The 23,461-nt window shown below is 46.5% G+C and overlaps 1 protein-coding gene across 2 annotated transcripts in view; it reads right to left on the minus strand.

Annotated features, from left to right (window-relative positions):
• Positions 1-17,789: 17,789 nt before the first annotated feature.
• The window catches only part of LOC142777398 (uncharacterized), a 48,342-nt gene continuing 42,670 nt past the window's right edge, over positions 17,790-23,461 (minus strand). For both annotated transcript variants that reach the window (XM_075881747.1, XM_075881748.1), the window contains exon 3: positions 17,790-19,523. In XM_075881747.1, coding sequence (XP_075737862.1) covers positions 19,245-19,523 — 279 coding nt within the window. In that variant the 3' untranslated portion in view covers positions 17,790-19,244. The remainder of the gene's footprint in view (positions 19,524-23,461) is intronic.

Here is a 23,461-nt window from a genome sequence, read left to right on the forward strand (position 1 = left end):
TCAAGAAATGCCACTTCGCTGCGTGGAAACTCACCATTCTTGGTCCCGCCGTATCAAAGGATGACGTTCTTCCCGACCCTGCTAAACTGCGCGCTGTCGCCAAATTCCTCAAACCGACACTGTAAAACAGATACGCAGCTTCGTAGGATTAAGCTCCTACTTTCGTCAGTTTGTGCGAAACTTCGCTTTCATAATTGCGCCTTTGACCCAACTTTTAAGCAGCCCCAAAGACGTTTCGCCATGGTTTTCCGAGTGTGACCACGCATTTACCACTCTTCACCGTCTCCTGACATCACCACCTATATTGCGCCACTACAATCCTATGGCTGCAATTGAGACTCATACAGAGCCAGTGGTGTCTGGGTGCAGCTCTTGCTCAACGAAAACTCGGGTCTCTAGAGTTTGTCATCATTTACACCAGCAGAACGTTCACGAAGGTGGAGTTAAGCTAAGGTGTTACCGAAAAAGAGTGCTTGGCCATACTTTGGACACTTGTCAAGCTCCACCCGTACTTATATGGCCGCACGTTTGCTGTAGTTACAGACCACCATGCAATATTGCCACATGGTTTGCTTGGGTGAGATCCACGAGAGAAAGAGGACAAAGACGATCTATCTGAGCTGCTGCTTGGCTAGTCGACTCAACGAGCCCATTGTATCAAGTTTGTCGTGAGAACCATGACAAGACTAGTGGAGTTGCTGGGTACAACGTCTCACAATCCACCCGATGCCCAAGACCCCGCCCAGCAGCTGGAACACAAGCCCCGCACCCGTGAGCACTCCTGTTCACAGAGTAAGCCACCGCCAACGAGGCCTATCGCCTGAGACACCAACCACTGACGCAGCGACTATGACTTCGACACAAGATCCCGTGCAAGCTCCGACACCTTCCACGCCGATGTACTGCACCGTCCAGAACCCGCTCATGCTTAGCCCCTTTCACGGAGAGCAGCATGAAGATGTTGAAGGCTGGCTGAGTGAGTTTCAACGTGCTTCAGTGATCAATTACTGGGATAATGCCGTGAAGCTTCGGAACGTCTACACGTGCCTAAAGGACGGTGCCAAGACGTGGTTTTTAAACAGGGATGATGTTCTGACATCTTGGCACGAGTTCCAGCGTCGCCTTCTGGAGACCTACAGGAGTCTCGACCGCCGCGAACGGGTGGAGCGTGCACTACAATCACGAATTCAGATGCCCAACGAGACCGTATCGATGTACGTCGAGGACATGACACGGCTTTTCAAGTGAGTGGATCCTGCTATGGCAGAAGATAAAAAAGGTGCGCCACCTCATGTGCGGTGTGAAGGAACAACTTTTTGCTGGTTTGGTGCGTAGTCCCTCCAAGAGTGTTGCTGAGTTCCTTACTGAAGCGGCAACAATGGAGCAAGTACTGCACCAAAGGTCTGCCCTGTTTGACCGTCAAGTGAATGCTGCCTCCACTTCCGAAATTTTTGGCACCCCTGGGAGCAAGAGCCCCGAATAGATTCACGAGGTCATCCGCTCTGTCGTCCGAAAAGAAATGGAAAAGATGTACGGGACAAGGCAAATCGATGTCGGTTCTATCACCAGTGTCATCTGTGATGAGGTCCAGCAGGTGCTGTACGCCCATCGTTTTCCGCCGATGTCGGTTGATCCGGCAACGGCTCCTGTGTCTACTGGCAGTCGCCGTCGTACGTACGTGGAAGCCTTGCGATCTGCCATGCCTCTTTCTGGTCAAGGAGTCCCGACCCAGACAGTGCCACACGTCCCGATCCAGACAGTGCCGCGCGTCCCGATCCAGACAATGCCTTACGTCCCGATCCAGACAATGATGCTGTCAGTCGTGACTCAGTCAGCGCATGCTGGTTTGACATCGATGGTCGCCGTGCACTGACGCGCAAGTCTGATCTTTGGCGTACGCCGGACAGACGACCCCTCTGCTATCATTGCGGTGAAGCTGGTCACATTTACCGCGAATGCCCATACCGGCAACTTGGATAGCGCGGATTTTCCATCAATTACCCTCGTCCCAATTTGGTCAAAGGTCAAGAGCATCTCGCGCAACAGCGTGCACCTTTTACACGATGAAAATCGCGGTCACCATCTCCGAGGAGACCCGCAGCCACTGGGCCACGTTTTGAGGTGACGGCACGGGAACGCTCCCAGAGTCCTCGTCGGGAAAACTGAAGGCAGCGGCCTTCGGGGGCAAAATCGCTGGGACTCAAAGTGCGGAATACCTTCCATCGAGGCTTGCACGCAACGCGGAAGGCATTTCGCCAGAGAATAATCGCATTACCGAAGAAACGCCGAAATCTATCTCTGAAACCACGGAACGCGTGTCACTCGACATACCTGTGCTGATTGACGGTTTTCAGGTCAAAGCATTGGTAGACACTGGTGCAGACTATTCGATTATCAGCGGGAGGCTAGCGAAATATCTCAGGAAAGTGATTACGCCGTGGAATGGAACGCGAATTCAAATAACTGGAGGACACGTTGTAACACCGCTGGGTCGCTATACCGCAAGAGTGAAAATTCGTGCGTCAACGTTTGTGCTCAGCTGCCTCGTTTTTCGCGACTGTTCACGTCAGCTGATTATCGGCATGGACTTCCTTCTGGAATACGGTGCCATCATAAATCTCCGTGAGCGCATCGTGACCTTCTCGACTCAAGGCGCAATAGATCGAGACCCTGATAACTGTCGTAGATGTGCGCTGCGTGTTGCTGACGACAGTGTGACGCTGCTGCCTCGAGCGTCTGTTCCCATAGAAGCCACTTGTGAAGACATCCGAGACGGTGACGTGGTGGCTGAAAGCAACCTATCACTTTTGCTGCTCCAAGGTGTATGCGCTGCCCGAAGTGTTGTGTGTGTTCGTAACGGACAGTCACATATACTAGTTACGAACTTCAACTACGAGCACCGGCATCTTTTCCGCGGAACCACCGTAGCCTATGGAGACCCTGTTGCCGACGTGACGGAATGCTTCACGTCCGAGGAAACGCATGAGGATGAGGAATTTCTAGACCACATCGACATTAATACGACGCTGTCAGACGAGAGAAAGGCTGCACTTCATGACCTTTTAAGGGAAGTTCAATCTTGCTTCGCCTCTTCTTCCAAGTCCGTCAAATACGCCTCACGAAGCATCGAATTATTACCGACGTTGACGTTTGCCCCATCCGGCAGCAGCCTTATCGCGTTTCTGCTAAAGAACGCGAGGCTATTCAGACACAAGTAAAAGAGATGCTCCATGACGGGATTATTCAACCAGTCAGCAGCCCTAGGTCTTCACCAGTCGTTCTAGTGAAGAAAGAAAGACGGAACGCTGCGATTCTGTATTGACTACAGGAAGCTTAATAGCGTCACAAAAAAAAGATGTCTACCCGCTTCCACGGGTCGACGACTCTATTGACAGGTTACGACGCGCGAAGTAATTTTTCGTCCATCGATCTAAAGAGTGGCTATTGTCAAATCGAAGTGGATGAACGAGACCAAGAAAAAATCGCGTTTGTGACTCCAGACGGACTATACGAATTCCGAGTTCTTCCCTTTGGCCTCTGTTCTGCCCCAGCCACTTTTAAGAGGATGATGGACACAGTTCTCGCTGGCTTGAAGTGGCAAAGCTGCCTTGTCTTCCTCGATGATGTGGTCATCTTTTCCGAGAGCTTCGAAGAACATCTGAAGCGTCTTAGAAAGGTTCTGGAAGCCATTTTCACAGCTGAACTCACGCTAAAACCCCAAAAATGCCATTTCGGCTATGAAGAGCTGAAATTTCTGGGACACTTCATTAGTGCGGATGGAGTGCGACCTGATCCAGACAAAACTGCTGTTGTCACCGCCTTCCCTGTTCCATCAGATAAAATATCAGTACGCCGCTTCCTCGGCTTGTGCGCTTATTATCGTCGATTTATCGCCTACTTCTCGAAGGTAGCTGAACTTCTTACGCGACTCACCCGAGATGACATGCCCTTTACTTGGAGCGCAGAACAATTTACAGCGTTCACAGAGCTACGAAAGAGAATCCCAACAGCCCCTGTTCTTGCCCGTTTTGATGAGGACGCAGCTACAGAAATTTATGCAGGTGCTAGCAACGTCGGACTTGGCGCTGTCCTTGTACAACGACACGGTGGCGTTGAGCATGTAATAGCTTACGCCAGTCGTACTCTTTCTCGAGCCGAGACCAACTATTTGACATCAGAAAAAGAATGCCTCGCAGTCGTGTGGGCGACGATCAACTTTTGGCCTTACCTCTACGGTCGTCCCTTCAAAGTGGTGACTGACCACCACTCGTTCTGCTGGCTGGCAAATCTCAGAGATCCATCCGACCGTCTCGCTCGGTAAGGTTTGCGTTTGCAGCAGTTTGATATTACGATTGTGTACAGGCAAGGGCGCAAACACGAAGATGCCGATGCGCTTTATCGAGCGCCTGTGGGGCATGCTGTCAGGGGCTCTGAGGATAAAAATGCCTTTCTCGGAGCAGTTGGCGATTCCAAATTTATGTCAAAACAGTGGGCAGACGACGAAATACGCCCAGCTATTGATTCTCTGGAAGGCCGGAACTCTCAGGTAGCTCAACACACTGCTCGCGAACTGTCCGTTTTTTGTCTAAGAAGAGGCATTCTTTGCTGGAAAAACGCCCGTGGTAGCGACAAAGCCTTCCTACTCATTGTTCTTACCGGCATCCATGACGAGATCTTCCTTGCATGCCACGACGAGCCCACGTCAGGACATTTGGGCTAATCGCGAACTCTCGCCAGAGTACGCCAACAGTTTTACTGGTCGCGACTATCAACTAGTGTACATCGGTATGTGAAAGGCTGCCGTGAGTGCCAGCGCCGCAAAACTCCGCCTGTGAGACACGCGGGCCTGCTTCAGCCGATCGAGCCACCCCGGACACCGTTTACCTCGTGGGAATGAACCTTCTCGGGCCCTTCCCTTTGTCGTCCTCTGGGAACATACGAATTATAGTTGCGACTGATTAACTTACTATGCTGAAACAAAAGCGTTACCCCGTGGCACGGCCTCTGAAGTCGCGCAGTTATTCGTGCACCAAATCGTCCTACGGCATGGTGCCCCGTCATGCGTGATTACGGACAGAGGGACGTCGTTTACAGCACGAATGATGGAGGACATTTTTAAATTGAGGTGCACAAGTCATCGAAAAACGATGGCTTATCACTCGCAATCCAATGGACTGACAGAGAGGCTTAACAAGACCATAGCGGACATGCTGTCAATGCACGTCGACGTACAACACAAAACCAGGGACGAGATTCTTCCATACATCACGTTGGCATACAATATGGCAACGCAAAAAACAACGCGATTTCCGCCTTTCCGACTTGTTTACGGACGCAACGTGCGAACCATGCTCGATGCTATGCTTCCGTGCGACCAAAGCAAGGAACTTGCTCCAGACGCTGAGCAATACACTCAATACGCCGAAGAAGCTCGTCAGCTAGCTCGCATAAACACCAGTCACCAACAAGATACAGACCCACGACGTTACAACCTCCACCATCAAAATGTCACCTACCACCCAGGGGACCGCAGGTGGGTGTGGATTCCTGTCCGGCGACCAGACTTATCCAAAAAAACTTCTAAGCCGTTATTTTGGACCGTACAAGATTCTAGACGTGTCACAGATGTTACCTAGGAAGTATTTTCGGATGGCGCAGCGTCTTCTCGTCGACAACTTCGGCCCGAAACCATGCATGTCGTTCGGCTGAAGCCCCCAAGGGCTACTTCACACAGTAGCCCTTGTGGTTTCACGTGTTACGACATGCCATGACATTGTGTTGCTGCTGCTGTTTGTGTCCTCCTGTGTTTTTATGCCTTGTCTTTTTGCGCTTGGCGCAATTGTTGGCGAAACTTCCTCATTTGCGCTGTGAGTACTTTCACTCTCCCTCTTTTGGTTCTCCATATCTGCGTGTGTATGCCTTCATTTTTTCTTTACGAGCATCGAGTCGATGCATTTAAAGGGGGGTGGACTATTGACACATGGTTTGCTTGGGTGAGATCCATGAGTGAAAGAGGACAAAGACGATCTATCTGAGCTGCTGCTTGGCAAGACGACTCAATGAGCCCATTTTATCAAGTTTGTCGTGAGAAACGTGACAATATGTTGGTTGTCGCCACTGAAGGATCCATCAGGTCGCCTTGCTTGTTGGGCTCTGCGACTTCAAGAGTATGACGTCCGCGTCGTGTACCGTTCCGGCCGCCAACATGTCGATGCTGATGCACTCTCGCAATCACCCCTGTCCACTGAGGCTGCCTCTATATCCCCTATAGAACACGCGCTGTCAGCTTTTGACATCAACACAATGCGTTCTACACAATGCGACAATCTATGGATAGCTTCGCTTCTGGACGTTTTATCTGAGGAGCTGGCACTTTCGACTACTCGATTGATGCGACGCCAGGCTTCGCACTTCAACATTCGAGGTGGCCTCTTGTACCAACGTCATGACTTACTAGTCGGCAGGAAGTGGCTGCTCGTTATTCCCCGAAAGCTGCGCTCTACATTCTGTGCATCATTTCACACCGAACCGCAAAGCGCTCATGCCGGTGTCTTGAAGACATACGAACGGTTACGGAAAAGGTATTACTGGCACGGGATGTTTACCTTTGTTCGACAGTTTATTCGCGGCTGCCACGAGTGTCAGCGATGGAAAAAGCCACCGCACCCTGAGTCAGCTCCACTACAGCCGCTTGCGTGTCCCGACCGCTCATTCGATCGCGTCGGAATGAACCTTTATGGCCCACTACCATTGACCATGGCAGGCAACCGGTGGGCTATTGTTGCTGTGGATCACCTTATGGTACGCCGAAACTACTGCTCTTCTTACAGCGCCCACCCAGGACGTTGCAGCTTTCATCCTCTATCGTTTTGTGCTACGTCATCGCCCTTCTCGTGAACTCCTCCGTGACCGGGGCCATGTACTTCTATCCGGTGTTTTTCAAGCACTTCTCTACCAGTGCCATATCGTACACCGGATGAGTACTGCTTACCACCCTCAGACGAATGGCTTGACTGAGCGGCTTAATAGGACCCTAGGTGACATGGTCATGGCGCCTGTTGCATCTGATCAAACGAACTTGACTTGGTCTTTCCGGATGATCCGATAGAGGACAGAAGCCGGGAATGGACGTGCGTTGCGTCGGCTACGTGAAATGACCATTTTTTCACGTGATAAAGACGACGACCGGCTGGCTGATGAAGTGCTGTGTGTGTTTGCGGACGTGCTGAGGATCCTCCGGCTACCATTCTCAAGATTGTAAGTAGATTTTAAAGGATTTTATTGCGCCTTTGGTGTTCGGCCTCGTCGTGCGTCTCACCAACTCCACCGTTAAGCCTAGCCCCGAGGTCACCGGATCGGCGTCCAAGGGCTCCAGGCGTTGGCTCGCAGAGCGTCTGCGGAGGCGCTATGACATTAGAAGTGACTGTTAACGGTACAGATGCCGACCCATCAGAATCGGAAAGCTCCGACTGGGTGGCGAAAGTGTCAAAACATGTGGCGCAGCTCCAGGAAAGTCAACAACAAGAATGCGATGGCGCCACCAGGGCGGCGTCTACCAGCGGTGGATGTGAAAAGAAAGCAGGACGGTGCCAGCCGGCGACGAATGGGACAAGCTTGGTGTAGGCGGGAGACCCTCATACAAAGCGGCGGGAAAAAAGCTCGCGGAGCGGTCAGTATCGTCGCACTTACCTCGTCTTCTGAACGCGGATCACAAGGTTATTATCAGGCCTAAAGAAGGATTGACGCTCACCAAACTCTCAGCACCCGTAATTGGTGGAGCAGTCAGGATGGCAACAGGCATTTCATGTAAGAAAGGTCGTGAGGAGGACAAGATCATTGTAAACGACAAGCAAGGAACATTGATAAATGGCACTCACAGAGAGGACGAAACAAAGAAAATGTTGGACCTGAAATTCATAAAGCTCGACGGCAAGGAGTACAAGGTGAAGGCATATAAGGCTGCGCCCGAAAGCTGTGGCAAAGGAGTGGTACGTGGACTTGATATCAGATTCTCTGAGAGGGAATAGACCTTTTTTAAGCAATCCCACAATGCCCCGCGGCTGCGCAGAGCACTATGGAAAAAGTTGGTACGCCGAGAGAACTGGCTCTTCCTCCACCCACTGCCCGTTGGAGCCGTGCGAGCACAAAACGAAAGGAGCATGGCGCCGCTTGATGAATAGAATCCGAACGCACCTGCACGTATATCTACGCATTAATAGTGAAATGAATAATGCAGTCAGTGTAAGATCACTGAACGGGTGTACGTGATGAGCGGCATGCGAGTTTTTGCGTACCGATACGTGTGGTAAAAACATGCTATCCTGAGGAACGTGAGCTGGAACACTGAATTCCTAATTGCTAAACGATGAGCTGTTCATAAAGCGCTGTGACTTTTATTACCGTCGAGGTTTGATTGGGTCGTTAACACAAGACTGCAGAGAACCGTTACAGCTATAGAATGGCAGAAATCCGCCACTTTACTCGCTGCTAACTGAGCACTCGCCACCTAGTGGCCGTGCCTGGAAACGGCGCAAACAGGGTCAACTTTAAATGAGATATCAGTAATGTTGAAAGTTGGGCGAGTTGATGTTAGTGCATGTTAACTTATGAAGCAGTGCACGGAGACAGGAACCAGCAGCGTCGTGCATGGTCTCTTTCGTTCCTTTTGTGCTTGTCTCCGTGCAATGCTTCATAAGTAAACATAAAAAGAAGATATGTTACCACATTGCGCAACCTGAGAATACTGCACATAGTTTCTGTATTTTTGACATGCCGCACACGTGAGCTCAAAAAAAAGGGGGGGAAAGCAATGTCTAAAGGTGATTATAGTGTGCCGCAGTGCGTGGATCGCGGTGGAAAGATGGCAACGTGTCGTTCTGTTACTTCCTGATAGATGCAGACGACGTGATACAGAGAACGGTAGAAATCTAGAACTTGCGCGTCGAAAAGAAAGTGAGTGACACTAAGGTAGTTTGATTGATTTGTAGGGTTTAACGTCCCAAAATCACCATATGATTATGAGAGACGCCGTAGTCGAGGGCTCCGGAAATTTTGACCACCTGGGGTTCTTTAACGTGCACCCAAATCTGAGCACATGGGCCTACAACATTTCCGCCTCCATCGGAAATGCAGCCGCCGCAGCCGGGATTCGAACCCGCACACTATGGTAGTTTGTTCACTCGCGACGACTTACTTCTCGTCGATAAGATCACCATTATTTAGCATGTGCGCAATTTTAGCAATATTCAGGCTTCTCTAAACACAGCGTTTAGTTTCGTGTATATAAGCAAGGGCTTCAGAAAATTTGTTGCGTTACGTGACTGACTGTGCTTGTTTTCTGTGGAAGTCGTAGTGCTACAAATTCTCAAATTAAGGTGCTGTAATTCTTCCCTCTGAACACGCACACAAACGCGCGCGTGCTTAGCGTACGTGTACTATGTTCGTATATATATATATATATATATATATATATATATATATATATATATATATATATATATATATATATATATATATATATATATATATATATATATATATATATATATATATATATATATATATATATATATATATATATAACTCTGCCGAAACCAACAAGCGAGTATCCGAAAGCAAACGACCTTACACATTAGACAACTTCATAACATGATCGCAAACTAAACGAAAGAAGCGTTCCTATGACAATCGAAACTGCGATTTGCCTTATCTCAAGATACTCTGGCCCAGACGTAGCTATACCTTCTATATTCAGGTGAACGGCATGCGTATTTGGCTTTTGACGAGACAACGAAGACACGTTAAAGAACCCCAGGTGGTCGAAATTTCCGGAGCCCTCCACTACGGCGTCTCTCATAATCATATGGTGGTTTTGGGACGTTAAACCCCACAAATTGAGACAATGAAGCTCAATGAAATACATAAAATTGGCAGCGCGAGTCACAGTGTAGTGACCCCAAAAAGTGTTAAGGCCTTGACTGTGGTGGTGGTAGCGGTTAGAAGAGAAAGAAGGCGCCCAATTTCTGCAGCCCAGTAGGGAGCATGGCGCAGCACCTATTGACTGTAGCAGTGTAGCAACGAAGTGCAGAAGTGCTAGCATTTTTCGAAGAGGCCTGCAACGCATGATCAGTTGCCTTCTTCAACCTCGGGCTTGCTATACAGATTCTTCAACGTCAAGTAAATCTGATGTGGGTCACCGAAGAGGCTAAATGTTTGCGCGCACATCGCCACTATTTCCGCCGTTTCGCGAGTAAAATCTTGTATGCCGATGAGAATGGGGTGTTCCGTGGCCAGATAGTTTTCGATACGATAGTTACAGCAAGAGAACAGAACAACGACAAAGAAACAAGGAGGTTACGAGCGCTTGTCTTCTTCACGTCCCTTTGTCGTTGTTATCGTCTCGTGCTATAACTATTGTCATGTCATACCAACTGGCCCAAACTGCCACACTTCCATCTTTTCGCCTTCGACGAAGCAGCGCGAACCGATGCCACAATTACGAAACTTTATCACAGCCAAGGAAAAGTGCTGCGTTGAACCCGTTAGGCGCAGTCATGTTCGTTTTTTTACCAGTGTCACCAGCACATGGAGCGTTTTTTGGATTGTTGAATACCCGCAAACTTCCTAATCTCATCTTCCCACCTACCTTTCTGTTTCCCCCTCACTCAATTACCTTCTCTCCAGTCATTGACTGTGTGTTATACCTATAGCTGAATAAGTGAATACATGCTGTAACCAAGTAAAATACGCAAAGCCATCGTGAGACCGAGCTAATTAAGTCTTAGGTCATTATGACCGTGCTAATGAAGTGTGTGAAGCTAATAACAACTAATTAGAACCACGGTAACACGACGCTAATTAGGAATGTCCTATGTAAAAGTAAGCTGCTTAGAATAGCATTTAGTAATAATTCGCTAATTAGAATGTACAAAATAGGTAACGTAATTAGGACCTTGCAATAATGCCTGAATTATTGCCGTTTAAATAAATTATTTCTAGTCAAAATAGAACTACGAAGTATCGTGTTAAAGAAAACCGCAATAATTATGCCATTTTAATTGAGGGTGAACTGACACCGTCTTCATTAAGAAGCAGACCGAGCAGACTGAAGCTGAGCTCATCTGATGGCACTAGTCTAGCACGAGTAGTGCAAGCTGATCAAACTGTATGCCAACAAGCTCCTGCTTATCGTCCACCTCATGAAACGCTCAACAGTCATACTGGTAATATGACAGTCACGAGTGGAACTCGGGCCTTCCCAGAATCAACGAACTTGTACCCGAAGCGTTGTGGTTTGGGCTATATAGGTGGTAGATCATGAGTATTGTTATAGCGTGAGCTCAGAAAGATGACAAAGGGACAATAAGACGAGCGCTCGTCTTCTTGTCTCTTTCTCACTCTTCCGCGTTCGCGCTGAAACGATCGTTTTGTATCCGAGTTCGTACGTCAATCAGTTTGATTGATACATGCCCGCAGCGAAGATTGAATCTTCTTACCTGGTTTGCTTTTGTCGCGGAGTAGTGCTCACGCTGAAAGGCTAGCGAGTGGCATAATTCAACCATAATATAAATTGCATGGACTGTGCACGAAGAACCAACAGCTGTATCACCACACGGCTGCGATGTCTCGCACTCAATTCCACCGCACTCACCAATCACAGTCATGAAGCAAGCGCCCCGGGTGGCATTTGCGTCAAAAAATGTTACTACATGTTAGCTTATTTGTCGATGTAGTGTTTTTACCAATTAGTTACTGCAGAAAAATCTTCAGGCGTAAGGTAAGTACCAGCAAGCTGTCCAACTATTTGCAGTCCTTCGGGCAATGCAGAATTCAAGCGCAGCTCTTTAGCGACCATATTTGGCCCTTTTCGCCGCCTGTCTACGCTCGACCTGATCGCTAAAAGAATACTAAAGTGAAACAATTATACTTTTAAATTGATAAATATTACACTGATAACTGTCAAAAATTTTATCAACATTTGTTCATTACTTCTAGAGGAAATGAAGTAAACTTAATTTCTAAATTTCGCAATCAAATGCCTGAGTGTGATGTCATGAATTTAAAAGTATATATTTTGTACATCATTGGCTCAACAAACTTCTCTAAAACTTGATGTGTTGATTGTATGGTCTTCTCAGAGAACAGCGTAACTTATTGTTGTCAGTTATGCCTATAGTAGAAGCAGCCGAAATCTATGACGCCTTAGTTCGGGAATTTCATGGTGGCCCACATTTACTTTTTGTGCGTTTTCTCGTTAACTAGGCGTCTGCAGGTGGCAACAGCGGTGCTTTCGGTATTGTGAAATTGTAATTTACTTGCAGGCAAAAATTGTTTTCTTTTCTTTTTAGAGTCTCTTTAAGACCTGACTGAGGCAGCGTAAGCCTTACCGAATTTTTTTTTATTCGATGTATCCATCAAATGTCTGGCGTCCTACATACACGTTTCTTTGTCAGAACTTGACACGTGCGTACTTCTCAGTAGTGCTGTCTCTTTTTATAAACAAAGGATACAATATACTGATGTAGTCGGGGGTCTGCCCATACGACCGGAGCCAACCGAAGTCTTGGGGAGATGTCGAGGAGAGTAGCCCGGGCTGCTAAAATGAAGGTTTATTCAAATTGTTTGCAGGTTGCGTGTTATACCACTCTCACACGGCACCTGTAATGTCATTCGCCGCGAATAAAATTAGGCGTTAATGTCAATTTCTTGCTTCTATACACAGGCGAAGGGAATGACATTCACACCTGATGACATTCACTCGTTGAATGTATTCACTGAACTCATGCAAGTGCGACATGTGTACTCTCGTCAACATGCGTTTGACAAGTGATTTCATAATCGATACCTTAAAGCGAGTGTAAACGACGTTCAGATGTTTATTAAATGTCGTTAACTTTTTGTTAACTTTTTGACATGTAACAAGATAGTGGAAGCAATTGGTGCCGCTGTATTTTCTTTCCCAGACACCGACTTGGCACTATAGCGCTTCCTGTCAGCCATGTTAACAAACGCTCGCTGTTTTGGTGCAGCATCGTCGCGTTAGACTCGCTAGTAGCAGGACACGCACGCGCATACTGGACACCAGTTTAGGTAGAGTGTTTTCAAACCAATTTTGCTTTCTTGCAAAGCAACACAGTTCTCTGCTATTCACTGACGAAGTCCAAGCCCAACAAGCAGCCAACATGAAAGAATTGCCGTGTAGGCGCAGCTCGAAATTCCTCGTCGTCTGTGATCTTTCTTTAATATCAAGCTTGATGCCTTTTAGTCAGTCCTGGTGCGTCATTCGCCGCGGACAGAAAGCAATTATCGTTCGTTTGCACTGATTATAATTTATCGCGGTCGCAAATTCATGAATGCTGTCATGGTTCCAAGTATTGCTGACTGCAACTTGTGACTGCGAGGTTTAGGCTGAAGTCTTGCTTTGGTATGAGGATTTTTTTCTGCCTATGCTAGTTTATCACGTAGCAGTATATTTTCAACTTTCTGGACAATGTTGTGTAAATTAAATGCACAATTTGTAGTTTATTTGGTATCATAGCAGCCTACCGATAAACATTTACGTGAATAGCGAATAGTGATGTTTATGTCATTTTACGTGGCCGAGTACACCTTGAATGTAAGGTCGCAATGACATTCACTTTGAATATGATTCGCTGTGAATGACATTACACGGACCGTTTGAGAGGGGTATTACTAAATGATGGATGGTAACATAATGGAAGATCTCTGTGCATGCTTGATGAAAGCTTCTGGGAGCTTGTCTGGGGCATCTCGACGCTCACGTTTTATGCCCTGGTCCTCCCGTGATTCCCTGCAAAGAAAAACAATTGATGCCAGGACAGTCCAATGAAATAATATTTTTCACGTCGATCCCTAAAATGCGAAGGCGAAACACCGCCTCCTTCCCAACCCAGGAAAGGGGCAAGAGGCACGCCCAGTTCGTACTATAGCGAGGTAGAAAACACTACACAATACACAATAAGCACGACAGAGCACAGCGCGAAGACGTTGGGTCCTACGTGCAGATCAACTTGTGCATTCAGGTGCAGCGTTGACTCATTGATGTGGTCAGTGGCGCCGGGGAGGCCACGGCTTGTGAAAACTGTCGCCATAAAGGCACAACAAAGCACGTGGGAAACGTCCCTGCAGATGGATCTCAGACGCTTGCCTCATTGTCTCGGGCATCTTTACGTACGAAGAAAACAGGCTAGATGGCAAACAGCTCTTTCTAATTCGTCAGTCGGTCAGGCGTGTCGAAAAAGTTTTACGAGGGGCTCCGACGGCCTTGCAGAACTCGAAGCACGACTTTCGTGTGGCCACCACTCTTGGCGCATCTCTGGGAGCCCTGGCCCGGAAGACATCAGAGTTGGCTCTGCCATAATGCCTCACGCATCCCAGTGGCGCCAAGCCAGGGAGGCCGATCATAGCAGATCGTCCACCGCCACAGAAGTTGTCGAAAGGGTTGCAGCACCAGTGACTCCACAGAGACCGTAGATATGATTCCTTGTTGACGTTGACGTAGGCTGCACCCATCTCTGGATCTGAGCGGTGGCTAACAAACGCCATAAGCGAACCACGCAAGACACGAGGCAGAACGGAGTGCCCTCAACTGACCTATAGAAATGCCAGGTTACATTTTCTGATGAAAACTCCCTCAAATTCAATAATTGGTGCACTCGCTCGTAAAAATAACGTACAAAATAACGAAGCCATAAGAAACAAATACCTACTACATGCGAAGCGAGTGAATTGACCAAACATTTTGTATTATTTCTCAGAGAAATTCACAGTCTTTAAAGCATGCATGTGCTATGGTCGACACAAAAAACAAAAACAAAAGGAAGATAGTGAATGATCAATATGCTTATCACCAAAGAAGTAAAACTCAAACTTGTGCGTATAACATAAAACAAACAGAGAAACAAAAACCTACATTACACTGATGCGCATACTGAGAAGTATGCTGTAAGTTACACAAGGTGTATACAGGGGCTTTGAGTAAACCTTCTCGGTTTAACTCAGCCTGCGCGTATAACGTAAAACAAATCGAGAAACCAAAACCTACACAATATTGATGTGGATGCAAAGAAGTGTACTGCAAAAAACAGAAGTTTTAAACAGAGGCTATCACTTTGTTGCGTTCTGTTCTTCTAGTCAAGTCCGGCATGACAAGCTTGAGACACAATGGCGGGCGCCGCAGAAGATGGGGTCCTGGTGCCGGAGGACGATGCGACTTGCCGACCCTTTTCTTGGCATCGCTTAAAAACCATGCGAAAAGCGACTGGACTGGTTGCCTCTGCCACGGCGCAGCGTGGATGCTTCGACACAATGGCAGAGCCGATCTCGACGAATGACCAAGAAGCAGCTCTGGCGCATTAGACATTCCCGCGTGCAACTTCTTTGGTGAATGCACCGGGACAAGATTGAGAGGAAGAGAAGCTGGGCTAATGCAGAAGACGTATGGCAGCGACCCGAGAAAGTGGGTGTTCACGCTGCTTGACTGATGGACATTTTCTGAATGTTAATAAAAAAGTTTTTCTCAGTTCATTCCTCAAAGTCATGCCTTTACGCACATTGTCCAATCTTGGCCGCGCCGAAGAACCCACACGTCGCCTCAACGAACTAGCTGGTAGCGGTGAAATCAAGAAAAGGTACGCGGAAAACTGTAGACGAAAGATTGACTTCTGCGGATCCAGGATCAGCAGCTTAGTGACTTTGGGAGACACAACCATAGCAGTAAAAGCGTAATAACTTGGACGACTTTATGAAACTCTGAAGAAAGAGCAGAGAAAAGCAGTCCTTATGGTCTGGGATCGGCAGACCTGAGAACTGGCTGTTCCAAACCAGGCCTTGTGAAGTGTTCTTGTGGTGCGAGCTGGCCCTTGAAAAATACTGATCTTGTGCCAGGTGGTGTGTCTAAGACCAACCAGCTGCGGCGTGAAGCCATGGTGCTGAGGCAGCTTGGGTTTGGTACAACTGACTGATGATCGAGGGCATGGTCCTGTTGCCAAGTACGTTCCGGTCCGGCACGACTGATAGCTGGGTGGACCCGGTGCTTCCCCGGGTGCATCGTGGTCTGATGCGGGCTTGAGCGAGCAGCTCGGGATGTGGTTCTGCCTCGTCGACGGCTCATCGTGCTTCTCTTATTGCGAGCGTGCCTCAGCTATGCGGTTGTCGCTACCGTGATTAATCTCTGCGGAACAATAGACTCCGTATCAGGCAAGACGCGTTGATGCTCGCGTATGGGGAGAGCTCAGTGAGACTTGAACTGAGCAGGACGTAAGCTTTTTTGCGCTCCCGTCGTTCTGTTTATGTTAGCCCCGTGCTCCTAAAACTTCGCTCATGCCCTGGCTTTCTTGGTGGCTTACCCGGTCAACGACGCGTCGCGTTGGTTTGGGAGAGTGCGGGGGAGGCGAATCAAATGTGTCCTATTTTCTTTTAGGGGCAAAACTTCTTACGGTCTCACGCAGTCCATTCTGCCGGCGTAGCCAGCACAGCATACCCAAAGACAGACAGACAGACAGACAGACAGACAGACAGACAGACAGACAGACAGACAGACAGACAGACAGACAGACAGACAGACAGACAGATAGACAGACAGACAGACGGACGGACGGACAGACGGACGGACGGATGTTTCGCCCCACTCATCATTATTTGCTTCGTGGATATGCCATGCTTTTTAATTTATTTTTTCCCTTCTCTTATCTTTTCCTTCTTATATATTTTATTGCCTTTACCTCATTCCAGTGCTGACCTGTTGAGGTGTCCTCTTAAGGAGAGACAGTTACGGGTGGCGTTTTTCTCTTCTTCCTCTCATATTCACTTAGAGCGAGAGGATTCGCGTAGGCGTACCGTACTGCTGAGATTGAAGCAAAGAGGCAGGGCAGATGCGTATAGTAGCGTTCAGCAAGTGTGTGTGTGTGTTTGTCTTCTGATGAGGGTGTTTTATAAATGCTTTCTTGTCCCTGAATGCCTTTGCCTGAGAATCCAGGAACTCCCCACAGTGGCGCACACACACACACACACACACACACACAAAAAAAAAAAAACAGTGGCCATGAAAATTGGTTTTAGGTCCCTATAGTATCAACACATCAGCATAAAAGTTGGGCGACGAAAAACAGCTGTGGTTTAGTTTCCAGGCATCACTGTTGAAGAGTCTGGAAAGTACCGGACGCCACTTGTTTTAGTTTTTTCAAGTGTATTCTAGTGTTTATTTCTTTAGCTCAAGCCAGAAACATTCGTGGCTGCCGTGATGCTCGCGGCCAGCTGTTTCGAAAGTGCCCGCACAATTCCCCCTTTATTCGTAAAGGAGCCATTAGCGCACAGCTGGGCATGATTATGCAGGCGGCCATTTTCTTTGTAATGGGTGATCGACAGTATTTCCGGAACGCCGCCACCAGCTAGCACGTGCTCAAACAGGGTCGCCAGATCCAGCGTAGCAAAGAAGCGCTGCTAAGCAATAACAATATGGGGTGAAATGCGGGACATTCTTGAATACATTCGTATCTCTTGCTGAACAACAATACCCATTTCGGCACTCGCGCAAATTTCAACAGTTTTCGCCCTGCGTATAGGGCGCATTCTGTGTGATGCCTATCATATAGTTCCGAACATCGTGTCCTAATGACGACGTCGCCGGCCTTCTTTGTAAATCTGTTTTTGCTTCCGTGAATGTACGCGCGATGTACCGCGGTGCAGGGCATCATTGTGCTACAGTACCAAAAGTATACACGCGCCAATGCTTGCTTGAAGAAGTCGAGGCCACTTGTGAAAACGTTGGCGCAAGGGTTGGTTCGCAAGGGTTTGTTATTTCTGGATAGTGCCAACGGTGTTCAAGTAACTCCTTACTCAGTCAAACCATTGAGAGGTGTGACGTGGAAGTCCAAAAATAAGGTACTCGCGTGTTCATGACAGGATTACTGTAATACACAAACCTTGTTTTTATGCGCTGGCTTCTGATGTATATTTATTACACTGCGGTAATTTTCACAATTTTTCTTCCGTGTCATTTGACCATAAGTAATAATAATGAAGTAATGCTGTTTTGCACTTCAAAGCGGTGCGCTTGAATTATATTTGTCTAACAGACCTTTATACTCATCACATTTCATCGTAAAAAAATATTTCTCCAGGAGAACACAAGAAAGGAACAATTTTATATCAGTTGTCTCCTGTAGGCCCATGTGCTCAGATTTGGGTGCACGTTAAATAATCCGAGGTGGTCAAAGTTTCCTGAGCCCTTCACTACGGCGTCTCTCATATACATATGGTGGTTTTGGGACGTTAAACCACACATATCAATCAATCATCAATCTGTTGTCCAATACTAAATATTCGCTGAAAAAATAAAACTAGAAAAAAATTCATTTGACGAAATACCACGACGTCTTGCTTACTCCACCGACCTCATTCTCGCAGCCTGCAATAGTTTATGCTTATAATTACCCATAATGATTCATTGGCCAAATTGATTATATGAAAAGGGGTGGTCGTTGCTTGCTGGACGTTGTATATAAACCTTTCATAGCCAGCGCTTATGAACAGTGATCCACGAACAGAGTCATCGTAGCAGATGCCTCGTCAGTTCGTACTGCACGAAAACGTAAATAAAAGAAATGTCTCATGAACTCAAAAAATACCGAACAACTGTCAAAGCGTGAAGCCTTTTGTTTACTGTATGAACTCGAAAATTCTCGGGTGCATACTTGGATGCAAATGCTGCGTTTGTCCATCATAATGTACCATCGTTAGACAATATATACCAATATATGTATAATGGTTTGCTTCGCCTAAAGGACCTGACAGCGTCCTCAGCAGCACGATACGCTTTCTGGTCATTAGGGGCTCCACGAATGCATAAGCGGTAGGCTTCAAAAGCACTGCTCAAAGCGTTTTGCGATGTTACCGATCATTGTATTCTTCCATATTAGTTTGTTTGAGAGACGACGAAACATATCAATTAGTAGCCGTTAGACGTTCGTAAATTCATGTTAGACCGAACGTGCAGGCTAGCGGAGCGCATGCATGAAAATGAGCTTGTGGTTCCATCAGCGAGCCTTGGAATGGGCAAGCCATCAACATAGTTCACATCACGATCAACAAGTCTTGGTGCCGCTTGAGACCTCATTCATCAGCCTCTGAATGCACCTAATCTGTTTGTGGGATCGCGCGGATAGAATTAAAACACAGGTGACTTTCTTCAGCAGGGTTCTGCGCACCTCAACAGTTCGTCACAACTAGGACTGGTCGAGGTTCTGAAGCCAGTCGAAGATCATCATGTTGCGTTCGTACTTGGTGAGTGGCTTGCCGCGGTCACGCTGCACGTCTCGCACAGTGAGCTTGGTGTCGGTGGTGACGTGCACGCGCGGTACCGTTCCACTGACATCCAGCTCGCTCTTCGTGAGTCTTTCAAGTGCTCGGTACGTGGACAGGAGCCGTCGCCGTATATACATCTGCCGCACCTTCGTGCTCACCGAGCGGACCAGGTCAGCAGGGGCCAGAGCCGCCTCAGAGGCCTGCGAGTACAGACAATCGTAAGTCCTCGCGTTTGGCTGATACAAAAAACGCATTTTTGTTTCGTGCTTGTCACAGCACTTTTTTTTATTTGCGAAAGTATGCCCTAGTAATGTAGGGTATAAAATTACGCATGCCTGTTCGCATCGTGCATTAAGCCTAACAGTGAGCGCTGTTATGTCCATGGATCCTCCGTTTGAGGTCGGATGGTCGGCCATGCCCGAGTCCTATTGCGCAATACAAGTGGCTAAGATGGCTCAATTGTAGGTCAACGCAAGGGCACAAGTTCATTGCAGTCGCCTTATCGGCCACCACCCTCTCTGGATGCAATATAACTGCGACCAATTTTGTAAAGCCTGACTGACGCACACAACTCATCTCACATTCATCGAAAGAGACCCTTCCTCTACAAGCAGTCGTACCTTTCCCACACACACAAAAAAAGCGCTTGCACTGCAATGCACGTTTTGCACAAATCTTCAGTCAAGCACTCTCACTCGCCTATTGATTTTCACGCCATTGTGCTGTTACCGCTCCTAATTCGAATGAAGGCACCCGAAGACTACAAGTGCTTCCTTTTCTTTAAGATGGAAGTATTTCTTAGCGAAGTGCTAACACTGAGTTTCTATCTATCTATCTATCTATCTATCTATCTATCTATCTATCTATCTATCTATCTATCTATCTATCTATCTATCTATCTATCTATCTATCTATCTATCTATCTATCTATCTATCTATCTATCTATCTATCTATCTATCTATATATCTATCTATCTATCTATCTATCTATCTATCTATCTATCTATCTATCTATCTATCTATCTATCTATCTATCTATCTATCTATCTATCTATCTATCTATCTATCTATCTATCTATCTATCTATCTATCTATCTATCTATCTATCTATCTATCTATCTATCTATCTATCTATCTATCTGTCTGTCTGTCTGTCTGTCTGTCTGTCTGTCTGTCTGTCTGTCTGTCTGTCTATCTATCTGTCTGTCTGTCTGTCTGTCTGTCTGTCTGTCTGTCTGTCTGTCTGTCTGTCTGTCCGTTCATCCAGCCGCCTACGTCTGGGCACTGTCGTGATCACCTTCTTAACTTGGGGTAAACCAAAATTCGCATAGGATTGCAAGAGGGTTTGACCAGCATGTCGGGCTGGTCAGGACAGGAGTAAGTTGAAATCCCGTCACGTTCGATGTCCAACCCTTTCCTCCATGCACATGTGGCACATACTCGTACTGAACGTGCAGCATTGTGCGGGTATGCGCCACACGTGATTGACAGTTGATATCTACCCAGGAACAGCGAAAACCAACCTTGGTAATTTGAACGCGATAGGGTTATGAAAAATTTCCATCGCCAGCGTTTACCAGACGAACTAAAAGACTAATTATCAGTGTCCCAGCAGGAATTGAACTCAAGTATTCGGCGCGGCAATTAGGTGTTTTACCACAGAACCACGAATGTCTCGGAACTACTTTAGAAAACGACCCTATGTATTCTTAATGTTGGCGAAACATAAATTGTGCTTGCAGTGTTGGCTTTCTATTGTTGCAAACATTGAATATGTACTCCTATCATACAGGCGCTCCATCGTGTTTACGTCACTGGTATGATTAAGCACCACTTAGGTGCCACACTCATAGACGTCGTTAACACAAACTCAACAAATGCACCTATCAATTCAGGCATTCTCGAAACGCACATCAGCGATCATCTGCCCATATATTCAGTACTAGCAACAAAATGTTCCAATTAGAGAGCGGCAGCCCGTCTGTAAGCCCATAACGTCTTAGGTAAATTTATAACTGTTTATAATGGCTGCTTTTCTTACAAAACTAAAAAAAGCAACCACGTAACGTACGCAAACTATGGATTACCGCTGAGTGTCTGAAAGCTATAAAGCTCAAAACGTTATTTATAAAAACAGTGGTTAAAGCCTCGCTCGCATGCATGATGCGGACGTCCCACGTTTGATGCCACGTGCCGGAGTCTTTTTTCTGGGATTTTTTTCTTTCTTGTGTATTCACACACACACACACACACACACACACACACACACACACACACACACACACACACACACATATATATATATATATATATATATATATATATATATATATATATATATATATATATATATATATATATATATATATATATATATATATATATATATATATATATATATATATATATATATATATATATATATATATATATATATATATATATATATACGGTGCATGACATTGACGTCCACGTCGACGCCGGAGGCGAAATCCAGTCGAGAGTGTCCATATAATTGCTATCGCAATAAGAACTTTTGAATTAAAGAACAAGGACGATCTACATACATTCAGAAAACACAGGAAGAAGACAAATAGCCTCTTACAAAAAAGCAAGAGAGTATTTGGAAAACCTTACCCCGCGAGATATGAAACTAATACTAAAAATCTATCGAAAAAAAGGAATACACGGTTGAATACACACCCCAGCGCAAATAATAACTCCAGTGAAATTAGTTTAAATGTTACTAGTCACGCGGTAGAGATTGTAGCTGTATCGTTTAATAGTTTTTGCATATCAGTACGAAATACCCATCATGACACGAACTTTTATAACTATATTTTCACCAGTACAGGAAACGGCATTTTTATTTCCAAAAGCTGCAGGTGAGGTCACGCGTACAACCGTCTTTAAACAACACTACATGTAGTGATGAAGATGGTCGGCATGTTCAGCCACTTAAATATGTTGTCACTACTATAGATTAGATATTAGAGGACATCATCAATGAAATCTTTTCATGCGGCTGTATCCTACTGACATGAAGTCGCCTAGGTTGTTACCATTTAAAGGGTCCCTGAAACGGTTTTTTCACATTCTGTTTTTGATTAGACCACTACTGGAGCAAACCAATGGCACCTTAGTTCAATCGAAACCCCAATTATTACCAGAGCTACGAGTACTAAAAAAGTACCCTCCTTCTCGACTCCGCCTCTCACCCGCAACTTCCCTCAACTGTTCCTTCGAGCGCTCGGGGCTAAGCTCCACCTTCACGGCGATTGCTTCACGATGTGGCGTCAGACTGCATACGCGTAAATCCCGCTGCCGATCTGATACCGGCAGTCTGTGCTGCGCGTTCCACAGCAAATCAGATAAGCTGGAAATGATGACGTCAGTGGGGCAGAGCGTGTCGCTTGGTTTACGGGCGGTTGAAAATGCGGTTGGCGGAGTCGCAGCGATCCGCAGCGATCTGGAGCAATTCGCAGCTTTAAAGCGTTGTAAGAAATTACACTGTTTATGCGGAGAGCTGAAATGGGTCTCTTAATTACTCTTGGGACTTGGCCTACCTGTCTCATGTGTCTGTAAAAAATCGTCAAAACCGTTTCACGGTTCCATTAAAAGGGTGGGGATAAATGTGTCGTGTCTAATTACAGGCCTGTCTGAATGCTCCTGATGTTCTCTATAGGTATCGAAAAACTAATACACATATGAATGGTGTTATTCCTAATCAAACGCCACATCATGACGCCCGATCGATGTGGGTTTACAAAAAAAAAAGCGTTCAACAGAAAGTGCCTTACTTATGCAAACAGAAATAATCCTGGATGCCTTTCACCTTGAACTGTGCGCGCTTCAAATTTTATCTGCTATTCGAAGCCTTGTGATCGCATAAATCAAGCCACACTTAAACAAAAACTGGAATGTTACGGTTACATAGGCTGTTTCCTCTCTGTCATCAAGTCGTACCTACAGTACTGCCAGCAAAGCGTGTATATTAACAAATCAAACTCATGTTTCAAACCCTTCCAACATGGCTTTCTTCAGGGAAGCATTCTTGGCCCACGGCTATTCAACAAATATACGAATGACTGTGTCAATATCAAGATGAATTGATCGTTCGTAATTTACGCAGACGATG

The sequence above is a fragment of the Rhipicephalus microplus genome, chromosome X (genome assembly GCF_043290135.1).
Source record: "Rhipicephalus microplus isolate Deutch F79 chromosome X, USDA_Rmic, whole genome shotgun sequence".
NCBI lineage: Eukaryota > Metazoa > Arthropoda > Arachnida > Ixodida > Ixodidae > Rhipicephalus > Rhipicephalus microplus.